This window comes from Ascaphus truei (assembly GCF_040206685.1).
Source record: "Ascaphus truei isolate aAscTru1 chromosome 12 unlocalized genomic scaffold, aAscTru1.hap1 SUPER_12_unloc_8, whole genome shotgun sequence".
NCBI lineage: Eukaryota > Metazoa > Chordata > Amphibia > Anura > Ascaphidae > Ascaphus > Ascaphus truei.
This window is the reverse complement of record NW_027453844.1, coordinates 41775-64315: the sequence shown is the minus strand read 5'-3', so window position 1 is coordinate 64315 and position 22541 is coordinate 41775. Positions and strand designations below refer to the sequence as shown.

Below are 22541 nucleotides of genomic sequence, written 5' to 3'. Positions count from 1 at the left end.
TCATTTTAGCTCCACCAGTTTTCCAAAATACTTCGACAAACATTTCACGCAGGTATTTCTATCCTCTGCAAAGGAGAAGAAACGGGGAGTTGCAATACTCATACATAATAGAGTAGATATGGTTGTAGACACAATCAAAAAAGATAGAGAAGGGTGGTTCCTCCTGTTGACAGGATCTATACATCAGCAACCCATCACACTAGTGATGATATATGCTCCAAACGGTCATGATACTGATTTTTACGCAGCAACTTTTAAAGCAATCCAGAAGCACGCCAAGGGCACCCTAATAGTAGGCGGAGACTTGAATGCAGTGCTGAACACAGACCTAGATAGATCAGGGCCCCCCAGGACTGGATCGCAGACAAGACCAAAAGCTCTAGAAAAGGGTCTACGAGATTTAGAATTGGTAGACATATGGAGGGAATCTCACCCCCTGGACAAAAACTATACATTTTATTCACATCCACATAACTCCTTCAGCAGAATCGATTACTTCTTTGTCATTAGTAGACTGGTCCTGCAGATCTCCCACACTGGGATCCACAATATTTTGTGGTCAGATCATGCACCCATTGAGCTAAGGTGCGCACAAATAGGGCTGGACAGGCCGGGAGCAAATTGGAAACTGAATGAATCCCTAATTAAAATACCGGAATTACAAGAGAAGATAGGAAGGGAAATTACACATTTCTTTAGAGAAAATACAGGAAGCATCAGATCTCATATCACCCTCTGGGAGGCACATAAAGCAACACTAAGAGGGGTCCTCATCAGTATAGCGGTCAAAAGAAAGAGAGAGTGAAACGCTGAAAAACCTGTGGGATCAGCATAAGCGGGATCCTGATTCACTTCTGATCACTTCTTGATTAGGAGCGGAATGAGGCAAGGCTGCCCGCTCTCCCCACTTCTCTTTTATTATGCATAGAACCCTTAGCTGCTCAGATACGAGACAGCAAAGACATCTCAGGTATTGCCACCGGAAGCCAGTCGCATAAGGTGGCACTGTATGCAGATGATGTTTTCCTGACAATAACTAGGCCCCTTACCTCTCTACCAAACTTATTCAAATTACTGGGGAAATTTAACAGGATCTCCGGATTCAAAATTAATCAATCTAAATCTGAGGCCATGAATATAAACTTACCAAAACCGTTGGAGAAGCTGATCACCCTCAACTTCAACTTTAAATGGCAGCAGACGCAAATTAAGTATTTCGGAATAAACGTAACTAAGACAACCAAACTGCTGTATCAGGCCAATTATCCCAAATTGATACACGCCCTGAAAGGGGACGTGAGGCGATGGGCCACCTACTGTATAACATTTCTTGGATAGGGAAGATCCACTGCATTAAGATGAATCTGCTACCTCGCCTCCTATATCTCTACCAAACAATACCGGTGACACTTCGATTGAGGGACACCCTCGTGCTGCAATCAGAGATAGATAAATGTATCTGGGGAGGGAAGAGAGCGAGAGTGGGCAAGCAGATAATGCGTAAACAATCAGGGGCAGGAGGGCTAGCGGTACCTTGCTTGTTTTCCTATTACAAGGCGGCACAATTATGCCAAATTGTGCAATGGCACACCGACCTGGACTCAAAAAGATGGGTCGAGATAGAAAGGGAGATTTGCTCCCCAATTGAACTGAAAAGTCTAATTTGGCTCCCCAAAAAGGTGCGATCAAACACCAAAATGCCGCTTTCCTCAATGACCAACTCACTCTCGGTGTGAGAGAGCATGAGGATCAAATGCAACTTGACCCACAAAACATCGGGTATGACCCCCTTATGGGATAATCCTCTATTTGCTCCGGGACTGATCAGTACCGATTTCACAATCTGGAAAGCTAAACACCTTAATAGATTAGTAGGCCTGGAGGGTAGAAGAGGCATACACACATTCGATATCCTTAAAACCAATAAAAACATCCCAAATGCTGAATTCTTTAGATAACTCCAGGTCAGAGCATTCTACCAGGCTCAACAACTTATAAACCAATTAACACACTTTGAAAAGCTCTGTCGATCAGGGACGACTACCAAGGGACTCATATCGCAGTTGTACAAAGAAGTAACGGGTTCGGGCGCTGCAGTGACAGAAAAACTAGGTGATATTTCCAAATGGGAGATGGACTTAGGGGAAGTCTTGGAACTGGAGGAGTGGACGAAAATTGCAGCGGCAGTTTCCAAAAGCTCCATGTGCACGACCCTAAGGGAGAAAGCATATAAAGTTATGTTGAGATGGTACTAGACCCCCACAAAATTGGCTACATTTCTGCCTAGTTACTCCCCATTGTGCCCTAGACAATGTGGACAGCAAGAAGACTTGTTACACATGCTGTGGTCTTTCCCCAAAATAGCTGTGGTCTGGGACTCAATCAAAGATTGGCTGAACTGAATCCTAGACGTAGAGGTCCCTTTAGACCTGGGGCTGTTCCTCCTTAATAGACCATTAAAAGGCGTACCCAAACATGCTCATAAATTGATAACACATTTCGCAACGGCAGTACGGGGGGAGATCACAGCACGTTGGAAACAAAATGAGATTCCATTGATAGCTAAAATTCAGAACAGAATTTGGACAGTCTGTCAGATGGAGAAGCTGACCACAGGCGAAAACTACCTAAAAGTGTGGACGCCGTGGCTGGCCCAAACAGATACACTGGGGGTGGAAAGGTCCACGATTTGGCAGTGATAGAGAGAAATGCGTTCTCCCCTGGGGTGGTAGTGCAAAAATAGATGGACATGATGATTCAGAGTTATCAGGACTGATCTGAAAGGAGTCCCGCGAGGGAGGTGCAGACCAGGGAGACTCCAATCCCCAATCCCCCCAGTAAGCGATGAGCCGGAAGTAATAGAGCTCACAGCGGAACCACGGCAGAAGATATCACCCCCCCTAACCCCCTCCAGACACCCCTACCCCCCTTCTATTAGACTAGCGTTGTATGTCTGTTTGTATGTCTCCCCAATACGTCTTGTGATGATATGTGGTTACAGTAGTTAGAATGCATGGACACTGGATAATGTTCTGACATTGATGTGGATAATAATGTATGCACTGCCTGATGTACATGTGAATTACCAATAAAATTCAAGTTGAAAAAAAAAAAAAATGTAAAATCAATGAATGTATTGATAAATTCCGGGTTAAGCCCATCTGGTTACCCCTGAAACTGTTGGTCCCTGGCCAAGTTATTGTACAATGGCACACTGTGGTACAGTATCTTTTTTAAACGAAACAACTGCAAGCCCACACATTACTGATTCGGCGCTTTACAAGTCATGAGTTTATGCCATCTGGTGGACACGCGAAGCATTGCAGCCTAGTAAATCCTTCTCATTATCATTTAACAGATCAGGCCCCCGTCAGCCAGGCATGAACCGTGGCTGGGAAGGCAAACGCAACGAAGCATGCAAGAGGTGAGCAGCGGCGGATTCCAGGTATCTGCCAGGTACAAACTGGGCATTTGCTTGAATAAAGTGTGTCGGTGCAGTACATATGAATTACCAATAAAATTCAAGTTGGAAAAAAAAAATGTAAAATCAATGAATGTATTGATAAATTCCGGGTTAAGCCCATCTTGTTACCCCTGAAACCCTTGTGGTCCCTGGCAGCTGCATAGCACCATAAGCCATTTCCATGGGTTATAACATGTAAAATTTAAAGTGGCCCCTGTTTTTCCACTTTTCATGTTCACTTTATCCCAGACTCATGACACTTTCTGTGTGCAACTCTTATGTGGGAAATTTTGGTAGAAATGCAGTGGTTTTGTTTGCAGGAGTTTGGGGGACAAATATACCTGTAGTCAACTAATTCTCCCCGGTGTGCAGGCATGATTTGCCGGTATGCGGGTTGAATTACACCGTGGCTGCCCTGTATCACCCAGACTCCAGGTTTTCAAGCTCAGATATCCCAACTCTATTTCCCTCATATATATGGGTTTTCCCAAAGTATATCATGTATTTAAATATGGTTTATCATGGTTGTGCATTTTCTGTAAATGTCTATTCAGTCCGTAAGGGCTCCATACAAGTTCCGGGAAGTCTGGATAGATATCGGAGTTCAAAGAGGAGACAGGATGTGGAGAGGTGTTGGGGTGTGAAGTGGCTAGAGCATGGTGAAGTACTGTATCCGGAGAAGAGAGACTCCCTGTGGGGAGGGCACTCTGATCTGCCAGAGTCAGTTGAGCCGCAGTAGGTGGCAATGGGTTGACTGGGGGAATCCAGAGAATATCAGTGCATTTCCCATTGGTCAAATCATATGCCCCACCCATTGGGCAAGCTGAGCCGGCTTAACTTGCCCCCTCCTCTGACGTCAGCCAAAGAATGAGCCCCTATTCCTAATAGGTAGTGGGAATAAATTCCCACACTCTGATTGGTTGTTCCTCCATGCTGAACATAGAACAGTGGAGGGTATGTAAGGAGGTAGCCGACTGAGAGAGCCATACCATCAAGTGGCTTGTGTCGATGAAGCTAGGTCAGGCTTTTCAAAGTTGCTCTGTATGAAATTGCTGAGCAACTGGCTTTGTTTTGAAGCTAGGACAGTCTGCCCTGCAGGGACTAAGTCAGACGTGAAGTCAAAGTTCTGAGAATTGAACATAGCGGTCACGGCTAGGATCTTTAGCCAGAAAGAGGACCAGGAAGCCCGTGTGTATATCTTGGTCAGGGTAAGCCTTCCGAAGCAGGCACCTATTTGAACCTAGATTTCACTACCCAGACCCCCTGTTAGTGTGTATGTTGTCTGTATTTTGTGTATTCATTGTGTGCATGCGGGTTTACCCGAATAAACTTCCTTTTGTTTTATTACCTTGTTTTGCCTAGTGATTGATCCCGGTATAAATATGTGAAAAGTCCTGGTCTCCCGTGACAAGATGGAAGAAAATAATGTTCCAAAGGGATCTTTAGGACTACCAGTCGAGCAGAGTGAATCGTTGGACATATCAATGCTTTGAAGCACAATGTGGTTCATTGCCCTTCCCGAGAATATTCCACACTAGAAGTGATTATCAACAATCCTCAGACTATAATCACTCTGATTTTTTAGAACGAGGATACTCACAACATCCCTCACCGATCATGACCAGTCTCACGGGAGACCAGCTGTATTATCACACTACCACTGGGATCACTATCACCAGACAGGGCACAATAGTTGAATAAACAAAAGTTTATTCTGGCAAGCCAGCAAACACACAAATCACACAATCACAGTATGACACTCACCAAGTGGGGCAATAATCTAGCCTCAGGCAGGTGCAGGAGCCTGCTTCGGAAGGCTTGGCATTAACGGCTTCTTCCCCGGCTTCTCTGTGCTCTTCTGCAAGCAACACTTTTAAAATAGCCCACCAGCCGTGACATCACTGTCTCCAATGCACTCTGCAAACTTGTATGGTACTGTGATCAGCTGTGCTCCTTACATAGGCCTAAGTCTCCTATCTTTTTTGCTGGAGCAGAGACCGCCGGCCAATCAGAGCACAGATTGTGACGGTGCAGCCAATCATAGGATGAGTGCTTGTCCGGTTGCACCAATTAGGGCAGGTGTCCGGCTTATTGACTCTGGACTGCTTCTCGGGGTGTGAGCTGCTGGCGGGTGGGAAATTAGATCTGGCCAATGGAAATCATGCCTACGGGGCTGAGACCCAGTAAAGGATCCCCTGGCCAGCCCAATTTCTCAGTGTCTCGGGGAACAAAGGCTCTGAACTGTCGATTACCAGTTCCTGGACCTGAATTACAGCCCTTCCCCACTCACCATTGTCCAGGTACTCGGCTGCTCCCAAGCTCTGTCACGGACAGACATTTCTCTGTATGCAGCCCAGCTAAGTGAATTAGTGTGTCTGCATACAGATAAATGCTAGCAACACAAAGGACAATGCTGGATTACTAACTGTGTGGGGAAAACACAAACACAGGGAAAGACTGTGATTTTTTACAATCCCGGCTCCCCAAGACACATAGTTTTCCCCCCTTCTAGATATCACACAGTGATTATCTCTTTTCTGGAAGAGATTTACACAAAACACATTGCACAAAGGCCAAAATGACCCTGACAGAAGTGGCAATTAAACATGGATTTGGGGTAGCCTGCCTGGCTTAACTTTTATTATGTTAGGCTGGCTACCCCTACAGTCACAACCGGTCTAACGTGGAAAGAAATTATACCGGATAAGGACACAAATGCAGGTCAGCTAAGAGTCGGATTGTCACAAGATCACAAAGCCTCAGGTTTTACCAATGGTGAATATTTCTGATTTATATTCACACGGACATAGAGACTAATAAGATGCAAAAATAACTGATTTGTGCCCACAAATCGGGTTGATATTTTTTTTTAACTTGATTTGGATTTGATGAAGTTATTTCGGAACTTGCTTTGGAAAGCATTATTTGTGCCTACCGGAGTACGCTCTTCTTTGGACATGGTAGGTACACAGGTTAACACACTTACCAACAGTATGACTACAAGCATTGATAATTATGTTATTAGTCAATGAACGTCTACCAGGGGTGCTCGGCAACGGCTTCCCCAGCTGACAGGATATCTCCCCCTGGGCTGGCACCGCTCTGGCTGGGGAGGCAGCAAATGTGCATGGCCCGATCTCCGCCCCTGGATGCTGTTGCCTTTGTACTCTGCCCCTCTCCTCCGCCTCCAGACCCTGCAGTTACCATTTTCTTTGGAAATGCTGGCTGAACAAAGGGTTTCTCAGCCCTGCATGTCCAGAGATGTTAAATGCATTTATTTATTCCCTGGGCATGCAAGCTGGAAAAATACAATTACCCAGTCTCCACGACCATGAACCCTGGTTAGGCTGGTTCCACAGGGAGTTTGTAGACAATAGAGGATGGGGATGGGCAGGCCTCCAATCTCACAGGCGTCGGTCCGAAGAGCAAAGTCATTGTCTGCCCAGACAGAGGCCAGAGGGAACACAGAATAATTCTGCTGCCAGTGCTCAAGGGCCAAAGCGTAGAATGTCTTATTCTTAGAACATAATGGCACACATCTGCAGCATATAACTATCACTCTAAACAAGTGTATTAAGCGGACCCAGTGGAGGAGGCTGGGGGGAGGGGTAAGGTGAGGTGACGCTAAGAGGCGCCGACCATCCAGAGAACAGCCAGGCTGACGCTAAGTCACCCACCGTCTCCTCTGCCAATGATAATACCTGCTGTCACGCTGCTTGATCCGGTGTAGCCAAAGAGATAAAGTTGAAGCACCGTTGAGTGAATGCCTGCAGTGATGTGTGTCCTGGAATCCACGTGCAACCAGCAAAGGTACCGGAACAGCCAAACGAAGAAGCGGTGCACTGAGGTAGGTAGATAACCACACGCATCTCTAACAAAAAAACGACTAATTTATTGAAAAAAGGGGAACAAACATCATGAAGCTAGGAACCTCTTACGCGTTTCATCCCGCAAGGGACTTTGTCAAAGAGTGAGTGGTGAACTATCTCATACACCTCTTTATACCACCAGCTTGACTGTGATAGGTCAATAATAAATTGATTTAGAACAGCAACTCCTATATGCAGGTGAGGTTAATTAATGAGACTGCCGTTCCATCTATACAAGCATAGTGGTGTGTAGAAGGGGAGAGAAGGATAACAACATACAAGTGTATACAAAGTACATATATAACAACAAATAAAAAACTTATTGCAAAACTACTGTAAAATAGTATAAACAGTAGTAGCAAAAGATCATTTAAAACCAACATTCAAGCAACATAGATGAAAACAAGGAATGGATTAAAATATAAAGAAATTATATAATAAAGAAAGATAAAAGACAGGTAAAAAATATATATTATATTACAATAAGCAATATTGAAAAGTATATTATAATCACTCAACATAATAAAACAATTATAATAATCATAAATAATAACCTGTCTTATATCAATATGAATTAAAGAAATAAAAATAAGAAATTGTCAAAAATGAAAACAATAATAAAGAAGATAAATATAAAAATAAATATATTAATAATAGAAATATAGCATATCTTAAATATACTGATAATAAAGTATACATAATATCCCATATGGTGAGCAACAACATATATCTAAATGACATTATAACAACACCAGAGAAGCAAAAAGCAGAAGCAAGCAAATACTTAAACATATTTCTTTAGTTAGACTAGGAAATGTTTAAGCTCCCAATCTGTATTAATACCGTAGGGATGCAATGTATTCATGATATAGATCCAGTGCCCAGACAGAGGCACCTATCTCACCAAGAGATAGTGAGCTGGCACTGAGAACAGGAGGGAGGGAGGCGCTGTTCTCATTGTCTGGTTCATAATTCCCACCTTCCTTGCCTCAGCCTCCCTGTCACAAGCTCAGACCGGATTGGCCAACACAGATGAGCCCTCATTCTGTGATTGGCTCCCCATTCAGCATCAATGCTGGGATTGGTCGTTGCCCCGTTCTCCATGATTTTCCATTGAGAACTGCAACCTAGAAAAGAAGCGACCAATTTGAGTTCCACAAGCCTCTCCTGGGTTGGCGTGAAGATAGACTAAACGGGGGGCTCTGAGGATGTGCTAGAGACACCTGAAGTCGAGGCTGCTTGTACGCCAGATAATAAAAAATGCACAAATGCGCACCAGGGATTAATGGAAGGTAATTTATTAAAAATACACAAAAACTGAGGGGATCCAACCCCACCTCAGAACAGCTGTGCAGCTGAACGGCTAAGTACTACCAAGGAGAACACCTAATGGTGACTAAACCCTAAGCTGCACAGTATACAAATACAGTAAAATTTATATAAAAAAACATGAAAGAAAAAAACAAACATGAAAACAACCTATCAACAGATTTGTATAGAAACCGCCATAGGGTAGGGAGACCTCCTGACGAAGTACTTGGTACGAAACGCGTTGAGGTCACGACAGGTCATCCTGCGCGTGTATGCTGGTAAGCTGAGACGGAGCCTGCAGGAAACAGCAGCGGTTTTATCCATCTCCGCGGTGCCGAGATCCGGATCCTGTGCAGCCACCGCGAGTCTGCTGACTGTCTCAGTGTGAGTGTCCGTTTCCCCTTGCCAGTGCCCAACCCTATGGCGGTTTCTATACAAATCATTCTATACACCATTAGGTGTCTCCTTGGTAGTACTTAGCCGTTCAGCTGCACAGCTGTTCTAAGGTGGGGTTGGATCCCCTCAGTTTTTGTGTATTTTTAATAAATTACCTTCCATTAATCCCTGGTGCGCATTTGTGCATTTTTTATTATCTTGTTTTTCAGGGTAACACATAGAAAGTATGAAGGGTAATCTCAGTTCTGAGAGATCAGACCCGCGCGCTGGGGCTGTCTCTGTTCACTCTCCTGTCCTCCACGTGTGGTAGCGTGGTGCGGAGTGTAGCGCGCATGTGCAGGAACCGGGGCCTTCAATAGGTGTCCTTAGGATGCCTGTCCGTTTTTGATAGCATAGAAACGATCGGAAATAAGCAGGAACGGTACACTTGAGTGTGTACTGGTGGTGGGTAGTAAAACCGCCAGCCACAACAGTCGCAACGCGTTTCGTTTAACAAAGTAAACTTCTTCTTTTTGCCTGAAGAAGTTTACTTTGTTAAACGAAACGCGTTGCATCCTAAGGACACCTATTGAAGGCCCCGGTTCCTGCACATGCGCGCTACACTACGCACCACGCTACCACACGTGGAGGACAGGAGAGTGAACAGAGACAGCCCCAGCGCGCGGGTCTGATCTCTCAGAACTGAGATTACCCTTCATACTTCCTATGTGTTGCCCTACTCCTGTGATAGACACCAGAATCGGGGATTATTAAAGAAATTTTATATGTAAGTTACTAATTTTATTATTTTTTGCTAATACAATATCTATCTCTCATCTTGGTGCGCTTTTGTGTTTTTTCTTGTTTTGCTGATATTGGTATCACCATCGGGGTTCCGGTGGAGACCACATTTGGAGGTGGGGGAGACACCTCATAAACACAGAAGCTGCAAGAGAACTGAGAGGGACCAACACTCCAAGTTTAAAGAGCCAGAGCGCGGATTGAACTTTTCATTGTTTTTCAGGGTGCCTTCCCCCCTTTCTAAGGGGGGTTCACCTAGATTTGAGAGTTTCAGGGGAGACGCTTTATGTAAATGCTGCAAAGGGATCATCCACACCATCACACAGCATGAGCGCTGAATATCCTGTTTTTTCTGCTTGTACGCCAAGCTGGAGATTTGAAGTTACCTTTCCACAACTTGCATCCAGCGGTGCTTGGAAACTCATGACCTACGGCAAAAGTGGAATCTGCTCCGTTAAAGTCATGTTGGTGGCGTCGGCCGAAATTAATACCCGTTTATTTGTTTATCTCTGTGTCCTCTCTGGTGCTTGATCCCACAAAAGAGTCCCGGTCTCTTGCCAGAACACATTAGAAATAAAGCATTCCATTTACATGGGACGCAAGGTGCAACCAGGCATGCAAAAAAAAACCTGTATCTCAGGGGCCTTGGAGCCAGATGAACCCAAGTGACAGGGCGTAACCTTTATTAACCGGTCCCTGGGCCTCATTCCATCACAAGCATAGCTAAGGTCTCTGTACATGCAGGGCTGAGAAACCCTTTGTGCAGCTCGCATGTCGAGAGAACTGGCAAATTCTGTGACTGGAAGTGAAGAGCGGTGCAGGAATACAAGGGGGAGTGACCGTGGGAGAAGATCAGACCAGGGGGCAATCAACCCAAAAAGCAGAACATTTTGTCATCCATCCAAATATCCGGACGCCGAGCACAGCATGGGACATCCTGTCAGCCATGGAAGCCATTGTTGGGCCCCGTTGGTGGATGCTGCTCCCATTGGCTGATTCATATTTCTATCCGCTGCCCTTTAATTTGCAATCACCCACATCAAGCCCTGATTGGCCATTTCAGACAAGACTATGTGTCCTGAATGGCTCCTGTGCATCATTAATGCTGTGATTGGCCGCAGCCCTGTTTGCCATGATTTGCTAGGGAAGCGTGAACTCTATGAAATGGGAACCCAATCAGTTTCAGATCTTATTCTGATCCTAACGTGGTGATAGATTAAGATGTGCCCCCTGAGACTGTGCAACAGACACTCGAAAATTAGATTGTAAGCTCCTCGGAGCAGGGACTCCTCTTCCTAAATGTTACGTTTGTCTGAAGCACTTATTCCCTTGACCTGTTATTTATATATTATGTGTTATTTATATGATTACCACGTGTATTACTAATGGGAATTGCTATGTACATTAATGATGCTATACAAATAAAGACATAGGGGGTCATGCACTAAACTCCGTTAAGTTGTTTTTAGAGCGCAAAGTGCTCTCAGAACGTGATGTTGCGCTGAACACGATGCACTAAGCCACGCAAACAGGCACTTTGCGCTCTAAAACTGACTTTTTTCAGGAAATATTTCAAAGTCCAACTTTGCTCGTTCGTTACCCTGTTTGCGTTAAATTCTGCCCTAAAGCGGGATGCACTAAGCTACGTAACCTTAGCGTACGCGAAAGTTGCGTTCAACAGAACACGTCAGCTCAAGGTAGACGCAAAAAAAGCTGGACTTTGAAAAATTTCTTGCTCTACATTTCTGCATGCGCAACACCCATACAACAGGCCGGCGGGGGTCCCCGGCTGACCCCACGGGGGTCCCCGAGGGAGGTTGGGGGTCGTGCCCCCGGCTGACCCTGCGGGAGTCCCGGGGTACCCGCGGGCCTGCGGTACCAATGTTGTGCCTACAAAAATACTAAACATTATTTCTAACTAATAAACCCCCCTAACACATACAGTACAATAATGTGCAAAATAACTATTATTCAGATATGGATAATAGATTATTTGCCCATTATTAAATACTGCATTAGCATACATAAATAAAGTAAATAAATACAGTTATACTTACCACAACAACAGGTCTCTCTGTCCTCCGTTGAAAGAAAGCATACAGAATATACATAATAAAGACATTCTAATGGCCCCTAACCACTTAATCACTTTAGCGTTTACTAACCGCTATATTCATTAAGGGGTTAACCCAGCCTGCCCCGATACACACCCGGGAGGCCTAAGCACCCACCCTGAACTGACTATACCCACCCTGTACCCATTGAGTAGTATAGTGGTACATCATACCTATATAATAATAATATGGGCATGATAAGCCTCTATAGCACTCAATGGGCACCCTAATTACAATACATTAATGCACCAGATACACAATAATAAAACCTAACTCCAAAAAAACATACTTCACTAAATAAAAACAGTAGCCAGCTAATCCAATGAATACAAGAGATAACATCAACACTGAATTAATTAAACCTTTAACCAATCAAAACAATTAATTCCTAAACCAACTGAAAATGAATAGTAACACTAACCAATCAAGCCAATTAATTACTACAACATTAATGAATGTAAACATTAAAAGACAAATAAATACATTCAAACACTATCTGAAATAACAATTAAATGCATTAGCTAACATAATACAACATTAACTACAAACGAACACCAATCGCAAACATTTTATTACATTAAGCAGGAAAAAAAAAAACAATGACATCCACATAAGAAACTGACATTAAAAAAACCAACAGCAATAACAAGCCACAAATGCCCCCCAAATATTGTCATAATAATGTATTCATCTGAACCTTAAAGTGGTACAGATTAATATATTATCAGTCAATGTGCCTCCCCCAAAAATAAAAAAACACATCCAATGAAGAAACCTGTTAAAAGAGACATTTACAAACATTGAATATAGTACTTACCATTAGAAGCGGTGGCCCTCCGACTCCCGGGGTAACAGGAAGCTCACGTACCTTGAAGGCCTCAAACAGCATCCGATGCCATCGCCATGAAGATCCGGATCAGGTACCCAAATCTTCTTTTTTCTTTCTTTAATCACCTTCTTCTTTCTTCATCTGTCACCATTTCTTGATCTTCTTTTTCTTCTATCTTCATCTGTCAATCCAAAAAAAACCCATGGTGAATCCCAACCGATGTTGTCTCGTCGTCTTCTTGGGCTCAAATTAGGCATCACGGCCTTAAATGGGGCTGTGACATCACATTTAGCCTCAAAAGGGTTAACAGCCACCTGATTGGCTGTTAAAAAAATGTTCCGACTTTAATTTTTTTTTTTTTTACATTACATCACTTAAAGGGAATGAAGCAAGCCAATCAGAATGGCTGTGCTTCATTTGCCTTTAAGATGATTTCATTTAATACAAGGTGGCCGGTGTCACATGGTGTCACATGGTGTCACAAGGCGTACACACTGTGATTGGCTGAAATACCATGTAACGCCGGCTTCGTGACGTCATCTTAAAGGCAAATGAAGCACAGCCATTCTGATTGGCTAGCATCATTCCCTTTAAGTGACGTCATGTAAAAAAAAAAAATTAAAGTCGGAACATGGTTTTTTTTTTAACATCAGAACGCAAACCCATTGAGCTTAGTGCATAGCCCCCATACAATACAATGAGGCTGGAGCTTTTCATTCTCTCCCTTCATTTACATTTCACAAAACAATCTAACAGCTGTTTAGATTACAGATATTCGAAGACATACTAACATGTGTTTTAGAAATATAAACTATATTTTAAACATGATGGAAGTTATACGATATATAGCAAGCTGTGCAAAAAAAATTCTGTATAATAAGGCAGAACTATGCTTATAGGAGATCATGTTAATATGGATATTAAGTTAAAGGTGACACTGTATCCTTATATGTGTGTTTATTTCCCAGAATCCATAGCTGCAGTAGAAACATGGTATAACACGAGATAAAGGTGAAAAACCAGGTTACAGACAATATACAATATTTCCTCTACAGAGGAGAGTAGAAAGGTTTTCAGATTGATACATTTAATCAAACACTGAATGTTTTCAATTTAGAGAGATACCTTCCCCCTGAGATTATTATTGTAGATTGGTTGCAACATATATCAACGTTACACTCGTTTGTAAGAGTAGCTAATGATAGCAATTGTATAGGAGATAGTTACTTAGTAGGATTGGTTAGTGGAGATTGTGACACATTTGAGCACTAACTAGTTATTTGCATAGAAAATGATCACACTAGTGTTATTAACTTGGTCGCTTGAGCACCTGTTTAGGTAAACGTAATCACCATGTTGGTTTAGGCACATAATAATAAAAATAATAATAATAATAATAATAATAATAATAATAATAATAATAATAATAATAATAATAATAATAATAATAATAATAATAATAATAATAATAATATTATTATTATTATTATTATTATTATTATTATTATTATTATTATTATTATTATTATTATTATTATTATTATTATTATTATTATTATTATGATATGTTAGATTTCATTCACTGAGGTTGTCACAAACAATATATTAATTTTATCTTACTTATTTCTGTGGGGAAAAAACTATGGTCTCCAACAAATTAGAGTATTGAATGTATTGATTCCAATACATATCTAATGCATTTTATCTATAAATAATAAAAGAACAAAAACAGCATTGGATACGTTATAGATAATATATTAATTAGAGGAGGTGAACTATTTTAAAAAAACAACTGTTTTTCTCTTCACCACTTAAAATAAAGATTGGTAGGCTCATGTGTAATGTTTGTTCATAGTAATAGTGTAACAAGTATTAAAAGTGAAGGCTTATTAAGAATGGGATATTGAGTGCAGCTTTGGGGAAAATATCTCTTCAATTTGTAGTTACAAATAACTAACTGACTTATTCAGGATACATAAGAAATCTATAGTTTAAAAAAGAATGAACAGTATGAGAAGATACATTAATTAATAATAAAAAAAAAACATATTGAAACAATGGAAATATATCCTTATCCAGATCTGCCTAAATGGTGAAATAGTTTGACAAGCATTGGAAAATAGATGCAAAAACACAGCAACAATTAATGCATAATTAAATAGTCATCTTACATGCTAATATTGTATCTGAAACATAAAAAAACAAGTCTTGATACAGTTCAGCTTATGTTTAAATGTATTAGGTAGTGTGTATTTACATTGGTAATTTTAATATTTCATATGCAGTGATATAGTTCAATAAATAAGGAATGAGGATACGTTTAATAGATATCTTTAAATACAGGCCCCTGTTCAGTCTAGTTATATTACTCTAACATCAGATGTTCATCTTTATTTAGAAAATACACAATACATTATGGAATATTTAATTTGTGCTTAAACTATAACACATTGTGTATACACATATACAGACTTGGTATTTTAATTAAAAGCAAACTACTGTGACTGGAGCATTAGAGGGAAGCCAAAGAGCCCGGTTAGGAGCTGATCAGATCACACAGAGCAGTGACAGCGAGAAGACATTGAGGGAAGCCCCATTTATAGCGCAGCACTGCCACCGTGTGGTGCTCTGGGAACTGCAGGCATTAAGGAAACGAGCCGCGCGGTTCCGCCTCTTTGTGTCTCTGTGTTCGGGTTTATAATAATAACACAATGTGAACATTAGAAGAAGAGGAACCAAGAAAGTCCCATTGAAGCAATGATCTGGGAAAGAAAACCCCTCATATTACATTTCACCGATTAAAGATCATTTGAATACTTGGTATAAGTACATGTTCCATGTCAGAGAGCTCTGTGCTGTATCTGTGCAAAAACTAATGTTATCACATTAAATCTTTTTAATTGTCCCACTTACAAGCACTAAATAAATAATAACTTTATTAGGACGATATCGGTCTGAGGCGGGATTTTTGAACATCGCAACGGCTTTCACAGAACCAATCAGAGCGAAGGGCGGGACCAAAGCAGCCAATCACAGCGATCTGCAGTCCATAAATACGCAGCTGCACGCAGTTCTGTCATCGTGATGTGGAATGCAAATGGTATCAGCAAGAAGACAGATGAACTCCTTCACCTGATGGAATCGAGGAATGTATGCGCAGCTCTGCTCTCGGAGACCCACCTTCAAGGAAACCAAAAACTAAGCCTGGCGAACCACAGGGTATACCGTACCGACCGGGCAACAGGAGCCAGAGGTGGTGGGACGGCTGTGATTGTTAACACACGGGTCAGCCATAATGAGATTGCACTACCACCCCTCCGGAGTATTGAAGCCACTGGAGTACAGCTAAAGACTGCAACAGGACCACTGCGACTAATTGCCACCTACTGCCCCCCTAAGGTGAAGCTACATTTGGGAGACTTGGAAGCTCTGCTGGACTCCACTGTCCCAACCATCATCGGGGGAGACCTAAATGCCAAACACCGGTGCTGGAACTCAAGGACAGCAAACTTCAGAGGACAAGCTCTTCTTGCTTACTCAAAGGAGAGTGACTTTGTAGTGGCTGGCCCTACAGAACCCACCCACTACCCAGGCACTGCAAGCCACACACCGGATGTCCTGGACATTGTCTTACTGAAGAACGTGAAACATTCTGTCCAGTTGGAAACCCTGGCGGAACTGACCTCAGACCACAACCCAGTTACCATTACTGTTGGCGACGAGATGGAAACCCACCAGCAAACACCCAGGTACAACTTCACCAGGGCGAACTGGAGCCTGTACAAAGAAGAGTTGAGCAACATCACAAACCCCCGCCCCTTGGACACCAACGGAGACATTGATGATGCTGTTAACACCTTTACTACCGCAGTCCAACATGCAATAGAGCACAGCGTCCCGAAACAGATGCCCAAACGCTGCTCCATCTACGACCTACCGAGCGGGATCAAGAAAGCGATTGCTGAGAAAAACAGGGCCCGACGCCAGTGGCAGAAGTTCCGCACACCTGACCTTCTGGTAAAGTACAACTCACTTGCCAGACTACTGCGACAGCAAATCAGCCAACACCGGGGGGAGAGGTGGGAGGCCGCAGCAGCCAAGCTGAAGGAATCCGACAACTCTGTTTGGAGAATGACCCGACGCCTGACCGGGAAGAAGGAGCCTAATCCACCGATCCAGGGCCAGACCCACCTGGCATGTAGCAACAAGGACAAGGCAGAGGTTCTCGCTGACACACTGGAGACAACTTTTAGGCCTAACCAAGCCAGCAAAATAGCACGGGAAGTTGAGCAAGGAGTTAACAGGCATCTTACCGAGCACCTACCAGAGACCGAAGCGGAAACCCTTGAAGGATGCACCAGGACTGAGATAACGCAACTTGCAGAAAAGCTGGCAAATGGCAAAGCACCAGGAAGTGACGGAATTACCAACCTGGCCATCAAGAAGCTTCCGCCGGCAGCCATGGAATGCCTCACAGAAATCTTCAATGCATGCATGCGGCTCCAGCACTTTCCTCAATCCTGGAAGGAAGCCAAGGTCATTGTATTTCCAAAGCCTGGAAAACCACTGAGGGATCCTGCAAACTACCGTCCGATAAGCCTGCTCTCTGGACTATCGAAACTCCTGGAGAAAGTTATTCTTACGCGCCTCCGCCACTTTGCCTCTGGTAAAAACATTCTACTAAAGGAGCAATTTGGATTCCGGAAGGACCACTCAACCAACCATCAGCTGCTGAGAGTCGTTGACATAATAAGCCATGGATTCAACATCCACAAATCAACTGGAGTTGTCTTCTTGGACGTGGCCAAAGCGTTTGACAGAGTTTGGCATGAAGGACTACTGCACAAAATGATCAACCTGAAATTCCCAAACTACCTGATTAAGCTGACTGCAAGCTACTTACGGGAGCGCACATTCCACGTGGCTGTGCGGGAAGAGCTCTCAACACCACGCCCCATCCGCGCTGGCGTGCCACAGGGATCAGTCCTGGGACCTTTCCTTTTCAACCTCTTCATGAATGACATCCCCACAGACCTCCACAAGACTCAACTGGCACTCTACGCAGACGATGTGGCAGTCATCTCCCAGTCCTTCAGAGAGAAAGAAGTAGCTAAGAACATCCAGAAAGCACTAGACATGCTATCAACATGGTACAGCGACTGGCAAGTAGGACTGAACTCCAGCAAGACTACAGCTACACTGTTTACCAAAAAGAGGATCAAGGCACACCCGCCAATCACCCTCAACGGAGAGGCTGTCAAATGGGAGCCAAACAGCTCTTACCTAGGTGTAATCCTAGATAGCAAACTAAGCTGGAGAAACCACATTGAGAAGATTCAACAGAAGGCAACAACCAAGCTGGCAGCACTGTACCCTCTGCTGAAGACAAGGACCATGCCCATCAAGAGCAAAGTCAATGTGATCAAGGCGATCATTAGACCCACAATGACATACGCCTCCCCGGTGTGGAGTGGTTGCCACCAACATCAAAGATCATCTCTCCAAAAATTACAGAACAAGGCGCTGCGGATTGCGTCCAACGCTCCACTTCCTACAAGAATAGCAGACCTTCATAGGGAACTGGGTATCGAGATGTTAGATGAACATCTAAAGAAGCTCAACAAGAAATTCTACAAGGAACTGGACCAGAACTCAAACCCGCTGATCAAGAAGCTTGCTGCGATCTCTGCAAACCCATTTGACCGCTACCCACGACCCGTCACAGCGCTGAACCTGTGAAACCAACTCAACTGTGGCAAGTAACACAGATCAAGAAGCTTCCTAAAGAGTGCGACAATACACTCAACAAGAGAACTTGGAGTAATGAGGCTCAAGCCTCGGTATCCAATATCACCACTGACAGATTTAATCTGTCAGTCAGAACAGAACGGTCAGTTTTTTTCTTTATTAGTTCCTGACCGGAGACGCGCACTGACACAGCAGCACAGGATGGCCCGGACCAAGCAGACCGCCCGGAAATCCACCGGAGGGAAGGCTCCCCGTAAGCAGCTAGCAACCAAGGCTGCCAGAAAGAGCGCTCCGGCCACCGGCGGAGTGAAGAAGCCTCACCGCTACCGGCCCGGTACTGTGGCTCTCAGGGAGATCCGCCGCTACCAGAAGTCCACCGAGCTGCTCATCCGCAAGCTGCCCTTCCAGCGCCTGGTCCGGGAGATCGCCCAGGACTTCAAGACTGACCTGCGCTTCCAGAGCTCGGCTGTCATGGCTCTGCAGGAGGCCAGCGAGGCTTATCTGGTGGGGCTCTTCGAGGACACCAACCTGTGCGCTATCCACGCCAAGAGGGTCACCATCATGCCTAATGACATCCAGCTGGCCCGCAGGATCAGAGGGGAGAGAGCTTAGGCCGGCTGCACCCTGACTTCGTTTACACCCGAAAAACAAAGGCTCTTTTAAGAGCCACCACATTTTCAATGAAATGGCCTGATCAATATTAACACACGGATACTGATCTCAATATAGAGAATTAAAGAAGTGTGTTATCCTTGTACCAACATATGTACTTGATGTGTGACAATTTAGATAAACGCACCTTCAATATTTGTGTATTCTTTGTCATGTGATATATAGACTTGCATGCATAGTCACCATTTCATGCTGTATATGGGTGCACGTAAAGACAAACCTGTAAATGTCCCCCTCCCATGTGCCACTGGTGATCAAACTGAAGTGTTATGGAATAGCATGTGCTTGATGCTTTCAATGTGATGTAAACACTTTTTTTAATAACATGGTGATAAATACGTTTTTCTGATGTAAACTACACTTTTTTTAATTTTATATAAACCGTGTATGTGAATATTATGTAGACACAAAACCATAATGTCACCTAATATGTCAGTTTGTCTGAGAAAAAATGTATTCGTGAAATAGGTTAGGGACTACAAACTTACACATGCACCTTACAGTGCTCGCAGTATCAATGCATATACACTTATGCTCTGGCAGTGTAACACAAACCCCTGCATGGGATAAATTGGAGAAACATTCCCAGTTACACATTATGTGCACAGCTCTCTAAGTGGGGTTGTGGTGGCTCTTAAAAGAGCCTTTGTGTTTGTAAGAGGCTGAAGTTCTCGGTCTCACTTCTTAGGAGCTGCCGCCCTCTTGGGCTTTGCTGCTTTGGGTTTGGCTGCCTTGGCCTTAGCTGGACTCTTAGCAGCTTTTGGCTTCGCAGCCTTTTTAGCCGCCGGGCTCTTCACAGCCTTCCTGGGCTTGGCAGCTTTAGACTTCTTCGGGCTTTTTGCTGGCTTCTTGGCGGCCGCCGGTTTCTTGACCTTTTTGGGGCTTTTCTTCACTCCCGCCGGAGCCTTTTTGGGTTTCTTGGGGGACTTGGCGGGTTTCTTTGCCACTGGCTTCTTGGGTTTCCCCACATCCTTTTTCTTGGCCGCCTTCTCCTTGCTCTCCAGCTGCTTCTTATTCAGCTTGAACGATCCGGAGGCTCCGCTCCCTTTCAGCTGGATCAGGGTTTCCTTGCTCACCAAGCCCTTGAGAGCCAGCTTCAGGCGGCTGTTATTCTTCTCCACATCGTAGCCTCCTGCAGCCAGAGCCTTCTTCAGAGCAGACAGGGAGACCCCGCTGCGCTCCTTAGAGGCAGACACAGCTCTCACTATCAGATCGGACGCGCTGGGACCGGACTTTGCTGGGCGGCTTTTCGAGGCTCCGGCCGCTTTCTTCGGCTGCTTCTTCTTGGCGGCGCTTTCAGCTGGAGGAGGAGGAGCAGGAGCGGTCTCGGCCATTGCAGCTGCAGGTAAAATATCCCAACACACTGACAGAAAGTTATACTGGGGGCGGGGACCTGCCGGGACTTATATAGAGAGACTGCTGCTCTGTGATTGGTTAGTTATCGGAGTGAGCTTCTTTCTCATTGGGTATAATCACTAAGCCCCGCCCCTGACTCTCATCCTCCCGGATCACAAACACTGCTCTGACTTTGTGTTTCTGAGGCTGCAAGAAAAGGGCATTTTATCCCCTAATTATTACTAACATCCCCCCTTCTTGCATGCAATTTATAAGGAATTATATTCTCTTCACTGCTGTATCATTTTTCTGCTGGGAAAGTACAAACACAATTAGGAATAATGGGTGAAAGTTCGGCTCTGTAGCCCGGGATTTGCCAGATTTCATTCATATCTGTCTATTTCTGTCACTTTTACTTTGCTCAGACTAAATGTGCAACCTCCATCCTCATACAGTGACACTAAGGACATATTATTCTACAGTATCAGTTTAAAATAATGTGCATATAAATATATAAACATGGTCTGGGGATTCACTATATATGTACAAGTAGCACAATAATTCCTGAGCAGTGTACATTGCTATTTCATGTTGTTCCATTTCCCCGGTACTAAGCTCTGTATTATTCCATTGTCAGTTATGAATATTGGTTATTAAATGGGAGATTCGAAAAGTTTTGTATTCCATCTGTTCTACAAATGAATAGTTTATAATGATATGTATGTAAAATTATGTTTTCTAAAAACAAAATCATAGTAACATACACATCATGTGAATGACAGTAAATATATTTTAATAATGTAATAATCAAACATCTATTTTGTTTAAGCTTTATAATACAATTGGGAAGTGTTAAAAATATGTTTATTTGTCGGTTACAAAAAATATATATATGTGATATTAATGGAAGATTAGGTTATTTTATTAGTCACCCTGTGTGTTACATAACTATGTAATGTCACTATTAGCACTGTGTATAGGAACTGACATGTTTTGTGACCATTGTCACCAGAGACCAGAACTTTTAACATCTTTACATCAGGATCACTATCACCAGAAAATAATAATAATAATAAAAATAATTGTACTTTCTTGTATAGCGCTGCTAGTTCTATGTAGCACTTTACAGGGACATTTTGCAGACACAGTCCTTGCCCCGTGGAGCTTACAATCTATTTTGTTGGAGCCAGAGACACAGGGAGATAAAGTGACTTGCCCAAGGTCACAAGTAGTTGACACTCGGAGTTGAACCAGGCTTCAAACTCACTCTCAATGCCAGTGTGTTTTACTCAGTGTTTACTCACTGAGCCACTCCTTCTCCCGAATGACACACTAGATGAATAAACAAAAGTTTATTCTGGCAAGCCAGAAAACACACAACACACATGTGACGATAGGGGTAGCCAGCCTCACATAATAAGGTAAAGCCTGTCTGGCTTCCCCTAACACAATAGGCTTCCCCTGCAATAGGTCCCTCCGGTCAACCCCAAATATCCCGCTGGGAAGGCGCCACCAGGTCTGCGGGAAACCATTGGCTCTAGCCCAGTGAAAGCCGGACCCCGGACCTTATTTCTAGCCCTTTCCTGCTCACCATTTTTTTTCACCATGCGCCTTAATGGTCCCCAGGCCTGAGCCTGGGGTGGGCATGCTTTCCCCCGATGGGGAACAATGACAGCCCTTGTGCTTTCTTCTCCTCCCAGCACAAGACTGACTAAATGTGATACTGTGAGGATTCGCTGTTCTGCTGCTCCTGCCCCTTTAACCCTCACTTGCCCATTGGACTACCATAACACTCAAGAGTGGCAAACTGGGGTGGAACTTACGCACGGTGCGCGGTTTCTGCGCAGTCCCCTTCGGTCTCTGGGCATGGAGCGCATTCTTGCTCCTCCTGTTTTGATGCGCAGCGTGCATGCGTGGTACACGGTCTTCCCAGTGGTCTGTGGTCTCCGCCCCTCTGTCCCGCCCCCATACTGGCATCACCCCTATGCAGCACGGTTACGCCCCTCACTCCGCCTCTACCTCAG

General features: G+C 43.8%; 2 protein-coding genes across 2 annotated transcripts; one reads left to right on the top strand and one right to left on the bottom strand.

Annotated features, from left to right (window-relative positions):
* The first annotated feature begins 1131 nt into the window (after positions 1-1131).
* LOC142473875 (histone H3-like) lies at positions 1132-19122 on the top strand. The gene is made up of 2 exons (XM_075580817.1): positions 1132-1296; positions 18730-19122. Exons 1-2 carry the CDS (start codon positions 1132-1134, stop codon positions 19120-19122), a joined length of 558 nt encoding a protein of 185 aa, XP_075436932.1.
* On the bottom strand, positions 19119-20550 carry LOC142473866 (histone H1-like). The gene has a single exon (XM_075580809.1). The coding sequence runs from the start codon at positions 20514-20516 to the stop codon at positions 19860-19862; it is 657 nt and encodes a 218-aa protein (XP_075436924.1). The 5' UTR covers positions 20517-20550; the 3' UTR covers positions 19119-19859.
* Between the last annotated feature and the right edge of the window lie 1991 nt (positions 20551-22541).

Coding starts and splice junctions, on each gene's coding strand:
- LOC142473866 (XM_075580809.1), bottom strand. CDS start 20,516: ATGGCCGAGACCGCTCCTGCTCCTCCTCCTCCAGCTGAAAGCGCCGCC.
- LOC142473875 (XM_075580817.1), top strand. CDS start 1,132: ATGAATATAAACTTACCAAAACCGTTGGAGAAGCTGATCACCCTCAAC. Junction 1,297..18,729: donor TACACGCCCTGAAAGGGGAC/GTGAGGCGATGG, acceptor CGGACCAAGCAG/ACCGCCCGGAAATCCACCGG.